The following is a 14,036-nucleotide window of genomic DNA, read 5'->3' as shown; positions in this document are numbered from 1 at the left end:
AATCTTGCACTGCCAATACAACCTTGGAATTAATCTATATCAATATAATATAATCACTTTCTTTTTACCCCACTAAGTTCAAATAACAAGTTGCCCTTGGTTCCCATAACTTATTCCATATTTTAAAATTCCAAGAAGTATATGAAGACTGTATATATTATCACCTCTATCCAAAGAACAAATTAATAATATATGTCTCTATAAGTAAATCAACAATGTGAAAAAATTGAGTCAAAAATTAAAAGTTAACAGGTTAAAAACTTACCAATAAGTCGGGGTTCTGATATAAAGTCTCTTACAGGTACTGGAATTTTCTTTACAATATACTCACAGACAACTTCAATATTATATTTTAGCTGAGCAGATATTGGAATAATAGGAGCTCCTTCTGCTACTGTACCTATACGACAAAATTAAGAATAATCAAAATGCTACAAATTGTTCTGCCCATCTATTACATAATATAATTGCTATTATTTAAAAAGCAATATACAAAAGTGTTCATTCTGTTTAGAAAAACTATAATATTTTGTTTTTCCATCTAAATCTGAACTTTGTGAGGTTAGATTAATACCCATAATAAAAGAAAGGAATAAATACTTGTGCTACTGGCAAAGAATCTGCTTAAAAGACTTCCATTAAAATGTAATTTAGGCCCAGATATATGTCAAGAGAAAATTACAGACCCATTGGTAATCAGAAATTGTTGGTGCACAGCATTTGCTGCATATTTATTAAATGTCAAAGAAGCTGATCAGTGAAATGAACCAAATAGATAAAAAATTTTACAGGTACGCTCTTTCTTTTCTATATGATGTGTGCCCAATACAGTTCGTATTTCTAACAACTAAAAAAGACAAGATATTGAACATCAAAAAATATGCACCATGTTTTTCCCAAAATAAAAATAGTACCTTTTAAAAAAAGGGACACTACAAAGATTAAAGAACTCATTGTCAGGTTCAGTTCTGGGAATAGGCAGTCATTGAGAAGAAAAGAAGTCAGAATAATTAGAGAGCAAACCAACAAAAAAGATGCTTCATTTACTTCACTATGCCTGGGAAAATTTTAAAAACATGCATTAGGTGCTCCATTTGGCATTTCCTCTACACAAGGATGACATGACATACTTGTAAAATCTTCCATGCTACTATCTATAAAGATGTTTTATTCATATACATATATGAATACATATTTTAAAGAATTGTATTTACCTTTGGCAAAAAAAACCCTCAATTGGTAACATTTAAAAAATACAACCTTTCCAGGTAAAATGTAGTTTCAGCACACCAAATTCAAAAACAAATTTCATTTTTATCAGATGGCTAAAATAAAAAAGTTATTAAGTAGTTTTACAACTGATACGATTTACTAGTTTTGATGATTACATTAAAATATATGGATTAAATACCTCTAAAAGTAATTCAGATTTTATTAAAAACTAGACCTTACCTTGTACAAATGCAAGGATTTGTTCATATTGTTCTTTAGCCTGACTTTCTTTTACCAAATCAATTTTATTTTGTAGAATCAAAATATGTTTCAGTTTCATAATTTCTATGGCAGCCAGATGTTCAGAAGTCTGAGGTTGAGGACAAGATTCATTACCAGCTAAATTGATAATAAAGGATAAAATGAAATCAAGGAAAATGAGTAATAAGAACTAGTTGGCACCTAAATAAATACTTTTACATATTCTACTCAAAGCAAATTCCTGGACACCAATGTCAAGTGTCTTTATATCCTTTTGTTTAAACTCCATGACTGATTTCCCTGGATTCTCCCAGGCTTTTAACTACTATTTTGTACCCTTAAGCACAATGTTTAGAATCAAGAAATTTGGACTGTGAGGAGTCTACTCATAGCTTTTCCTCAGGCATAACATGTACCCTTCTGGTTCTATCCACTCTTTAAGAAATTCCAGCCCTGTCTAGCTTCAAAATAATTCAGACATAATAGTGCTTCATATAATCTATAAATTATAATTACTAAATTTTAAGAGTAGATAGCCACAAATATGGACCCTAATATCCTTATGAAATCCTTCCCTTTAATGTGGAATAGATCTAATTAGTTAACACCAAAGTATTGCAAAAGTGATGAGATGTCATTTGTCAAGTTAAGTTCCAGAGACTCTGGCTTCCAACTTGAAAGCAGTTTGTCTCTTTCAAAATGTCATGTCATAAAACAGTTGGGCACTTTATGGACCAGCCCATGTGAGGGGAAAGCAAGGTTTGAGTGAACTTATACATCCAAAGTAGCAGTATTTTTGCTGATACATATCTAGACCAAGGGAAATAAAGGAAAAAATAAACAAATGGGACTATATCAAACTAAAAAGCTTCTACATGGCTAAAGAAACCATCACCAAATAAAAAGAAATTGTCTGTATAGGAGAACATATTTGCCAATAATCATCAGAACAGAATTTGACCTCCAACATATATAAAGAAGTCATAAAACCCAATACCAGGAAGACAAAAAAACTTAATTAAAAATGGGCAAAGGACCAGAATAGACACTTCTCCAAGGAGAACATACAGATGCCCATAGACGTATCAAGATATGCTTAGCATTACTAGCGATCAGATAGATGCAAATTAAAACCACAATGAATGAGCAAAGGACCTGAACAGACACTTCTCCAAAGAGGACACACAGAGGGTCCAGAGACATATGAAAAGATGCTCAGCATCACTAGCCATCAGAGAGATGCAAATTAAAACCACAATGAGGTACCATCTCACACAGGTCAGAGTGGCCAGCATAAACAAATCAACAAACAAGTGTTGGAGAGGATGTGGAGAAAAGGGAACCCTCGTGCACTGTTGGTGGGAATGCAGACTGGTGAGGCCACTGTGGAAAACAGTATGGAGTTTCCTCAGAAAGCTAAAAATGGAACTCCTTTTGACTCAGCAATTCCACTGTTATACACTAAGGATCCTGAAACACCAATCCGTAACAACCTATGCACCCCAATGTTCCTAGCAGCACATTTTACAATAGCCAAGTGCTGGAAGCAACCTAAGTGCCCATAAGTAAGTAAATGAAAGTGGAATACTACACAGCAGAAAGAGAGAATGAGCCCCTCCCCTTTGCGACAGCATGAATGGAACTGAAGAGCATTATGCTAACTAAAACAAGCCAAGCTGTGAAAGACAAATACGATATCATCTCACCTATAACTGAAACCTAATTAACAAAACAAGCAAGCAAAATAGAAGCAAAGACATTGAAATAAATAACAATTGACAGTAACCAGATAGGAGGGGACAGAGGGATAATAGGGGAAAATAGAGAACATGTATGAAGGACACATGAACAAAGCCAAAGGGGATGACTTGATGGTGGGAGGCAGGGATGGTGGGAGCCATGGTGGGGTGAAAATGGAGACAAATGTACCTGAACAACAATTTAAAAAAAAATGAAAAGAAAAAAAAGAAACAAATGAGATATCAGCTCAGAAGTACCACAGTGACCTTCATTAATAAATAACAAGTGCTGGCTAGGATGTGGCAAGAAGGGGGCCCTAATGCACTCTTGGGAATGCAGACTGGGCAGCAACTGTGGAAAAAGGTATGGAATTTGCCTGTAAAAATTAAAAATGGAACTTCCTTTAGCCTGGTGATTCCACAGCTGGGATTATATCCAAAAACTTCTGTGTCATCAAAAGAATCTACATACCGAATGTTCACAGTAGTGTTATTTACAATAGCCAAGTGCTACAAACAGTATTAAGTGCCCATCAGTAAATGAGTGGATCAAAAAGCTACGGCACATTTACACAATGGAAAGCTACACAGCAGAAAGAACTCCTATGTTGTGCAACAGCATGATGGAACTGGAGACTATGGAACTGGAGACTATTAAACTAATTGAAATAAGCCAGTCAGTGAAAAACAAATACCATATGATCGGACCTATAAGGGGACTCTAATGAATAAAACTAACTAACAAGCAAAATAGAACCATAAGAAAAAGTATAGCTTGTATAGTGAGGCATCTGGCCTTGCTTAAAAAGCAGTCTTGGCAGTTGTCTTGGGCTTCTTAAACATAGTCATATAACCCTTAGCGGACTGTCCTTATTCAGGGCATGATTACCTACAACAGATTTGAGATGTGGCTGCCATATGAGTCTTTGAATAAGATGCTGGCAAGCCGGAAAGACTATTTGGTTCATTTAATATTCACATGATTTTAGAATGGGGCACTGGGACCATGAGGGTTCAGTCATTCAGAGACTAAAATTTACCACAGTTAATCACTCACTTATGTCTGTATAATACAACCTTAATAAACTGTGAACACTGAAAATGTGACAGTAATCCCTGCCTTTATAGAGGACAATGAAAGCTACATGTTTGAAAACCTGTTGGACCCTGCCCTAAGCACATCTTCCTTTAGCTGATTTTAATCAGCATCCCTTTTCTACAGTAAATCATAACTGAGTATTCAGCTTTTAGTGAGATGAGTCTAACAAATTATAAGTTAATGATGGTTTAGAGAACTTGCTGAATATGCAGTTGAGACAGTGCCCTCTTAACTTTACATTTGGCCCTAAACTCCATGTGGCCTCCAATAACAAAATCTCTTTAACAACTTACATATGGAAGAAAACAGTCCTAGTTTTAAAAATATCCATGCAGGCTGACTTCAGCTTTTCATATGAATGTTTGAGATCTCTATCTAAAGAAAATCACTATGCTTCCCCACCCCCACAGGCCTTTTGTGGTGGAGCACCCGCCTCCTCCAGCCCCCTCCGTGCTACCTAGGGGCACCGTGAAGACTGCCCAGTAGAGACATTCAGTAAATGGCATACCTTCCTCTAAGAACTGGACAAAAGTGCAAGAAAAATCTGAACAGATTTGGCCAAGCCAATACTATTGAAACCAAGAAACACATTATTCAGACCTCATGAGTTGTATGTTCTCCCTCAACTCGTCCTTCAGATTTTTCCTGGCTTTACTCTAAACACACAGTCTTCCCAAACAATGTGAAATCAATCATATTTCACTCAGAAAAAATAAGAGACATCATAAAGGAGAAATATCACTTGAATAATGTAAGAAAACTTATACAAACTTTTGGTAGATGTCAGCCTGGAATTATATATTTTATACAAATATAAGACAGAGTTAAGATACCTATATACAAAAAACATTTGCAAACAAGGAAATAAAAACAAGAGAAAAACAGAGGGTACAACAAGAAACCCACTTCCGAGGAATTACAATGGTCAGTGAAGCTAAAAATACATCCCCGAGGCGTGCCAAGACAAAAAAAAAAAGGCCCAAATGAAAGAACAGATCAAAGCTCCAGAAATAATTCAACTAAGGAGTGAACAGATAGCCAACCTATTGGATGCACAGTCCAAAACACTGGTAAGTAGGATGCTCACGTAATTGAATGTGGTACAAATTAGATGAAAAAATGAAGGGTATGCTAAGAGAAACAAAGGAAAATGTACAGAGAACCAATAGTGATGGGAAGGAAACTGGGACTCAAATCAACGGTGTGGACCAGAAGGAAGAAAGAAACATCCAACCAGAAAAGAATGAAGAAACAAGAATTCACAAAAATGAGGAGAGGCTTAGGAACCTCCAGGACACCTTGAAACGTTCCAACATCCGAATTATAGGGGTGCCAGAAGGAGAAGAGGAAGAACAAAAAATTGAAAACTTACTTGAGCAAATAATGAAGGAGAACTTCCCTACTCTGGCAGAGGAAATAAGACTTCCAGGAAGTCCAGGAAGCTCAGAGAGTCCCAAGGAAGCTGGACCCAAGGAGGCACACACCAAGGCACATCATAATTACATGACCCAAGATGAAACAGAAGGAGAGAATCTTAGAAGCAGTAAGAGTAAAGGAGACAGTTACCTACAAAAGACTTCCCATAAGACTGTCAGCTGATTTCTCAAAAGAGACTTTACAGGCAAGAAGGGGCTGGCAAGAAGTATTCCAAGTCATGAAAGGCAAGGACCTACATCCAAGATTACTGTATCCAGCAAAGCTGTCATTTAGAATGGAAGGGCGGATAAAGTGCTTCTCAGATAAGGTCAAGTTAAACGAGTTAGTTCATCATCACCAAGCCCTTATTATATGAAATGTTAAAGGGACTTATCTAAGAAAAAGAAGATAAAAAATATGAACAGTAAAAATAACAGCAAACTTAGTTATTAACAACTGCACCTAAAACAGAAACAAGAGCAAACTAAGCAAACAATTAGAACAGGAACAGAAACAGAGAAATGGAGATCACAGGGAGGGTTATCAACAGGGGAGTGGAGAGAGAGAGGGGGAAAGTACAGAGAATAAGTAGCATACATGGTAGATAGACAGGGGGAGGGTAATAGTATGGGAAATGTAGAAGCCAAAGAACTTACATGTATGACCCATGAACATGAACTATGGGGAGGGATGTGGTGGGGGGCAGGATGGAGTGGAGTGAAGGAGGGGAAATGGGACAACTGTAATGGCATAATCAATATATATATTTAAAAAAAAAGAAAATCATTACATTGGTATTGCTGTGGGCGGCCCAGAGATATTAAAAATGAACTACCCTCCCATACTTCTATATAATAATTGTAAATAAAAACAACAGCACTACTGTTTTTATTGTTAGTGCATGAAAAATGCACTATTGACATAAAAAATTTTCTTTTGCATACTATGATAAGAATTCTCAAAGTATCAGCCCCAATTTCATAGGCAGACATGATTGTTAACCTGGATTTATTTACCATGTATGGCCAGTAGACCCTTTAAATATTTCATCTGAAACTGATTCTGTATTGATTTGCTGAACCACTTCTGATTATTATTTACCTATCAACAGAAGAGCTGCATCCATCACTGCTGCACCATTCAGCATAGTAGCCATCAAAATGTCATGGCCAGGACAGTCAACAAAGGAAACATGTCTAACAATCAAGATATAACAATCAGATTTGACATCAGTTAACACTTAAATATGCAAGTAAATATGCAAGTCACAGGATTATTAAAGTTAAACCACCTCAAAAATAATCTTCCTATGGCTATATAGCTAGATGCTACCAGAATTTTGGAGATTACAAGTTGAAATTAAAATGATTAAAGATTATAAAGTAGATAAAAATTGGCTATGAGCACTTGTAACTTACCTGAAGACAAGGCTCTAATTACCTTGGGAAAATAGCCAATCTAATTAAAGTTAAATATGAGCTTTATGAAACATATGCTAATGAATTAGAGGACAGTGTTAATTTGCCCAACGTATATGCTTTTCATGCATTTTTCCCTATTTTCTACTTGCATTATTTTTCTGAATATTTACTTTTAACTGTTAAATTTTTTAGTGTTCTTTCTGTATACTTAGTCTGTTATTGGAGACATGATTTGAAAACAGTTATCTGCAGGCCAGTTGCTTGTCTTTTGACCCTTTTAACAAATTTGCTTTTAAAGAGTTTACTTATTTTTAGAGAGAGGGTAAGAGGAGAGAAACACCAATGTGTGGTTGACTCTCACACGCCCTGCACTGGGGATGTGGCCCACAAGCCAGCTATGTGTCTGACTAGAATCGAACCAGCGACCTTTTCCTTCACAGGCTGGTGCTCGATCTACTAAGCCACATCACCTAGGGCAATCCTGTTAAGAGATCTTTAGCAAAGCAATTACTTTTAATTTTGATGACCTGTAACTTTCCCATTATTTGTAATTTACTGCTGTATAGCATAATACATAAAAACACCTCAACAAGTCTTAGATCCTTAAATTTTATTGCTTGCATTTTCTTCTCAAAGTTATAGTTCTATTTGATTCTTTTAATCCTCAAATGTGTGTATATTTTGAGCATTCAGACAAAACATACGAGAACCTGCACATCTCTATTATAGCTTAGGTTTAAATAATTGGCCTTAAATTTACCTTTAAGTATATTAATATACACTTAAAAAGTTATTAAGAAACTATTGCAAACTAAATTTCTCTTTTTAAAACACTTTTGATTTTTGCAAACTAAATTTCTTAGTGAGAAGATGTTCTTCAAGATTTCTTACCCACATTTTGACAAAAATGCATGCGCATCAAGCTTAGGTTTAAGTTATTATTTAAGATCTCCACTAAATAGTTCAACAAGCACAAGACAAAAAAGTATGTTTAACACAAAAATAATCACCTGACCAATTTGAAGTTCCCTTTGGTCCCTGGAATGTCTGTAGGAAACTCATCAGGTGTACTACTTCCACAGGATCTATAGCATTCTGGCCGAGGACAACTTGTATTGTCAAGTTTATAAATCTAAAAGTTTCAAACAGAAGACTGAATTTATCATTTGCATCTTTGATAACTGAAGTAATATAATTTCTACTTCCATAGTACATCATGTACCTTGGCATTAGCATACCCAAGTTTGATTGTGATATTTCTTTCTAACTCATTTTTAAACCTGACAGTGTGAACTCCAGAAATAGCTTTGACAACTGTAGATTTTCCATGAGCAACATGACCAATTGTACCTACAAAAAAAAAAAATATATGTATATATATATGTATATATGAATGTGCATCCAATTTCACCAAGTATTTCATTATACTTAGAAAAACAAAAGCTACAACACACTGTAGATATTGTGCTTGTCAGCAGGCTAGAGCAACCTACTGTTCCCAATATGTAAAATAAGCTATGCTTGTTTATAGGAACTAAGGCAAACTAGTATCAGTTAATCACAGTATCTGCAGACAGCTTAAGTATCGAACAAGCTTGCTCCAGATTGCTTCCCCACCTCTGGAGAAGTTGTCTTCATTAACCACCTGAAATTCATACCCTAAGGGAATAATGTACACAGCTAGCCACAATTTGGGCTTTGTGATGAGGAGTTGGTGAGAATGTGTATACACCAATTCTTCCTTGAAGTTGCTGCCTGCCAATCCCATCTACCCAATTAGTTGCTTTTAAAATTTCCACGGCCCTGGCACAGTGGCTAACTTGGTCGCAGCATCATTCCCTACACCAAAAGGTTGCAGGTTTGATCCCTGGTCTGGGCACATGTGGGAGGCAACTGATAGATGATTCTCTTTCACACTGATATCTCTCTCTTTCAAATTATCAATATTCCCTGAGTAAGGAATTAAAAAAAAAAAAAAAAAAGAGGCTAAAAATCTCTCCCAAGCCCTAACCAGGGAGAAAAGGTGCTTTCAGAGCATGGGCTCACCCTTCTCCATTTGTTGACTGAAAAATAAAGTATTTCCTCTGCTTTACAGTTTCAAGTTGCACTGGCCAGAAAGACCATGCTTTACACCTCTGTCATGGAAGGGTGGGTAACAATCTGTAACTAATAATGTCATTTTTTCCTTTCATTTATCATCTTCTATACAAAAGTTTTTCTGAAACATAATTTCAGAGAACTTGCTATGAACCTGACCACCTTGTACAAAAACCATATTTATGCCACCCCAGAACTAAGCAGGTCACTTTAGTAAACTTAAAAAGTTATCAAAATTTTCTTTAACTACTATGGTATGCATATGTTCCAGGAAATAATTGGGCCTTCGGCCAGCCACCTGCAAAACCAATGAATAAAGCCAAAAGTACTGGCTCAAACAAATAAAGGTTAGGCATGAAAAATGTAACCCACTACTGTGCATGTGCCAACTTGATGCTAGCCTTTACATACTACGCCAAAACATTCATCATAACAATGCTTTCTAGAATAAAAATATAGAAGTTTACATGCTGTAAATGAATTTCACTTTGTGTGGCAGCCACTCTCAATGTAAGGTCCTGCTGACCAACGAATGAACCCAAGCCTTGAATGGTCTGGCTCAGTGTGTAGGACACCCGTTCCACAAGCCAAAAGGTCAAGGGTTGGATTCCTGTCAGGGAACGTGCCTGCATTGTGAGTCAAGTCCCTAGCTGGGGGTATGCGAGTGGCAACTAATGGATGTTTCCCTTTCATATCCATTTTTCTCACTCTTTCTTTCTCCCTCCCTTCCACTCTCTATAATAATAAATAAATCTTAAAAGAAAAAAAGTGAAGCCATGTTCAGTTAGGTAACATATTTTTCAATTTGCTGTTAGCCTCCAAACAAGCTCACATGCCATTAAAATAAATGCTAACTGAAATATATAGAAAATTTTGTACAATAAGTTTACAGTACTTAGAGTGAGGTATATACGTATGCAAATCCAATACAAAAAAAGAGAAATCCATAAAAATCAGAAAAACCCTTAATTACAGCAAATAAATATACTTTAAAGATTTATGTATGACTTATAATTTTTTCATAACTTACACTCTGCTGTTTGAAGAGGCCCTAAAACTTACAAAGATGGCAATTATGAAAAAGATTTCCTTAGTAAAAGCTACCATATTAAGAAAGAATTTTACAAACCCTGTTTTTAAATTCAGTCTATGCATGTACACCTGAAACTAAAACAAAATAGTGAATGAGTTTAGTTGAACAATAAAAATAATCCTATGCAACAAACATTTCACCTCTTATATTTCTGCTACATGTGCACACAGCATACTGCCTTTTCGTTATCTGTGCATTTGCACCATACATACTCTGTAAAACAAGAATGGAACACATTGTTTCCTAAAAAAAATCCAGCAAGTGCTCATCAGTGTTCAAATTTATTCACTATATATGTGTCCTCCTATATTCTGTTTGTAGCACAAGAAATTAAAATTCATTGTTCAAGAGCAGAGAAGTCAACCTTTCAGAACTATAATTCTACTGCATGCAACCACTTATTCTTACCTATGTTAATTGTAGCTTGTCTGCTGATAACTTCCTGAGAGAGTGGAGTCAACTTGGTAACATCCTGCAATAAAATATTTAAAAACTAGAGCAGGTAAAATAAACCAGAATTTTAATTTCATATTTAGTAATTCTGCTGCCCACCATCTATTCAGTTTAGTTCTTAACATAAATCACCTTTTGTGTATAAGCAGTCTTTGTATTCCACAGAAGAGATCCTCAGTGCAAAAGACTGTTTGTATTTGCAAAAAAGATTATCATCACCTCTTCCATTCCCATTTACTGTAGGTGGGAGATCTGAAAGGTCTAGGCTACTAGTGGCAAACACAAGGCTGGGGCCTACTGCAGCCCTCCACCTTGTTTTATCCAGCAGCAGTGAGCTCCTTGCGGCTAGTTAAGTAGTTACATTTATACAATCCTAAAATTACATTTGGCCCTTTGAAGGCAACCTCGAGGCTGATATGGCCCCCAGTGAAAATGAGTCTGACATCCTTGGTCTAGGCCCCAAATTTTAGAATTAGCGCGGGGGAGAGCTTGTAACAGTTCCTTCGCAGATCTTTAACGGTAGAAAATTTAGTATGTTTAACACACGCTTTTCTGAAACCTTCACAGGTAAAAATCTCAAGAACATTTACTACCATTAACTTTGCAAACAATCATCTCCTAGTGGCAAGCTCCACGATTTTACATCCTCACACAATAGCAAACGTACTCACGTGTACATTGTACAGGGAAGGCTGTTCAGCGCTCAGCTCCCAGACAAACCCATGCTCATGACAGCACTGCTACGGTCTGGTGTCAACGCCCCCAAGGAGGCCTTGAAATCCTCATTCCCCAGTTGTTTTTCTATAGCAAATTCTTACCAAGGTGGCGAGATCCTGACGAGAAAGATGCGGCTGTCCCAAAGTCACACTAGCCTCACAGCCCGCCATCTTGTCCGAAGAGGAAGAAAGTCGCCTTAGCTACTGCCTGACCCTAAGCAGGCCCCGTAGTGCAGGCGAGAAGGGTAGCGCAAAAAGGCGGAAAGGAAGATGACTTGTGCAGCAAGGGATTACGGTTAACTTTTTTAATGCTACCCTGCAGACTGACTCCAAAACAGAAGGCACAGACGTGTTGCTTTTTTGTGAAGGCAATGAGAGGGCAGCCCCGTAAAAGGCCCCTTGCTAAATGGGTGATAGAACTGTGCTACAAACAGAGGAGAGATCTCCTTTTCCGGCTCAGATGGAGAGAAACTGGGGATATTGACACAATGAAGAGGGTGGTTTGTTGTTTACTGATTTCCGTAAATAAGGAGACGCCAGCAGCCGCCTGGCCCACCTGTGACCAGACGTTGGCCCCAAGGCGGCTACACGCACAACTGGCCACGCTGAATGCTAGGGCTGCTTAACCTAAGAGTGACGTAGGGTGTGAAGGAGTTCACAAAAACGTTAAAGTGTACCCCTGGCTGATGTACCTCAGTAGCTTAAGTACCGGTCTGGGAACTGAATAGTCACCAGTTCGATTCCCAGTCGAGGGCACCTGCTAAAAGCCAGGAAGATCAGTGGATTGCGTTTAAGTGCACTGAAAGCTATGAAGATGAATAGTTAAGGCCCAGCCTACTTACCACTAAGGATAATTGGATAGGGAAAGAAAGTCCTCTCCCTATTCGTCTAAGAACCTTGGGCTTGAAAAGATAGGGGAGATGCTCTTTGAGGTAGCAGTTCACCACTCTAGGTTGTGTGGCACTTGAATTCTTAAAGAATTTTTTTTTAGATTTTATTTATTTTTACAGACGAGAAGGGAGGGAGAAACATCAATTTTCTCTGCCACAGCCCCATTTGTGGGCAGGCACGTAATCCACTGAACCACACCATCCAGGGCAAAACCTTTTTTGCACCAGCATCTGCCTTATGAACTTGGCTTTCATTGTGGCAAGCAGCTGAACCTGCTGTTGTTTGTTTGGTTACAGTAGGGCAGGTACAATGTTGCCTGGGAGTTATGTCGGGTAGAGTTATTCTGTATCCTAAGGTTACTCTTACCACCAATGGTCACAGTAATGGTTACGCATTGAGATAGTGAATTTACTCCACTCAGGGAGGTGGTGTTAACTCCACAAGAGTATCCTGCCATTTGGATGCCATCCATGTGTGGAGTAATTACCCTGCCTTCTGAGGGAAGCTTTATTAACATTGGGATGCTGGACTTTGCTCAGGCAGCTGGACTCAACTCCACATGGATGGTAGGTGTGACACGTATAGCCATTTTCTCAAGTCAAGTGAGGCCTAACTGTGTGACGTTCTCTAACCTTAGCTAGCCTTGCCAGAGGTCCCTCTTTGTGTCTGTTCATACAAAACATGCCTAGTACCTCTCACCTTGAGTGTTAAACTTATCCTATAACTTTTTGTCTTCAGTAATCACATTGCTGACCTTTCCCCCTGCCTTTCATTTTTGCAGCAGCCCTGATTTATTAAGAGGCCTAGTAGGAGGGTAGCCACCCTTAGAAGGGAAGAGATAGTCCCTCTTAAGCCAAGCATTAGGCTGTTAGGGACTTTAACAATGAATAAAGATAGAGCATTATGGTACCATTTAGAAAAAAAAAAGAGCCCAGCAGGGGTTACAGAAGATCCCCAGTAACCTTTATATATCAGCTGGGTCAGCCAAACTGAGACAGCATCCTGGGTGCCAATCCTGTTAGTCTCCTCTAGGAAGATCATAAATTGGGCAGGAGAGGGCACACAAGTTGAAGGAAATATTAACAAATGTGTAATCAAGCACAACATTACTTTCCTCTTCTGTAGTTTCATTTAAAATTATGACCCAATTAATTTCTTATCTGATTTATTTACTTATATCCTTCTGGCAAAAGGACACATGGGCATGATTAATTCCAGCAAAATCTCACCCTATCAGCTGAATTGGGGCATATTTTATTAGCAAAAATATATGTTGCTCCATAACATACCCTAATTTGAAAGTAAAATGTTCTGATTTAAAACTGTGCATGGGTGATTATTTATTCCTACCATTAGTAGAGAAGGTTTACTCCAAGGGAAGAGACAACTTAGTTGGGTATGGTTAACAATGGACAGAGTAGCTCCACTAATTTCCTTTTTAGATTGTTTATTGATAGTTTGTAGAAATGCATCAGACTTTGTATTCTATTTTTCTTATTAATTTTAAGAGGATTTTTTATGGTATGTGTATAATTATTACAGTTCTTAAAATATAAAAGCATATATTGTCTGCTAATATAATTGTACCTTTTTCTTTCCAATTTGTGTTCATTTATCCCCCCTTCCTTTCCCTGCCTA

At 37.4% G+C, this 14,036-nt stretch overlaps 1 protein-coding gene across 3 annotated transcripts in view; it reads right to left on the bottom strand.

The window, feature by feature from the left end:
* LOC139440595 (eukaryotic translation initiation factor 2 subunit 3, X-linked-like) overlaps window positions 1-11,692 on the bottom strand; it is a 32,898-nt gene extending 21,206 nt beyond the window's left edge. For 2 of the 3 annotated variants that reach the window (XM_071220425.1, XM_071220426.1), the window contains exons 1-7: window positions 11,610-11,684; window positions 10,747-10,810; window positions 8,371-8,498; window positions 8,159-8,280; window positions 6,829-6,923; window positions 1,453-1,611; window positions 266-400 (exon numbers count right to left, since the gene is read on the bottom strand). In XM_071220425.1, the coding sequence (XP_071076526.1) occupies window positions 266-400; window positions 1,453-1,611; window positions 6,829-6,923; window positions 8,159-8,280; window positions 8,371-8,498; window positions 10,747-10,810; window positions 11,610-11,678 (772 nt within the window). In that variant the 5' untranslated portion in view covers window positions 11,679-11,684. Of the gene's footprint in view, window positions 1-265; window positions 401-1,452; window positions 1,612-6,828; window positions 6,924-8,158; window positions 8,281-8,370; window positions 8,499-10,746; window positions 10,811-11,609 lie in introns of all 3 variants that reach the window. The other variant, XM_071220424.1, reaches the window with a different exon arrangement.
* Between the last annotated feature and the right edge of the window lie 2,344 nt (window positions 11,693-14,036).

Source organism: Desmodus rotundus, chromosome Y (genome assembly GCF_022682495.2).
Source record: "Desmodus rotundus isolate HL8 chromosome Y, HLdesRot8A.1, whole genome shotgun sequence".
NCBI lineage: Eukaryota > Metazoa > Chordata > Mammalia > Chiroptera > Phyllostomidae > Desmodus > Desmodus rotundus.
Note: the sequence above shows the minus strand (reverse complement) of the source record. Positions and strands in the feature narration are given on the sequence as shown.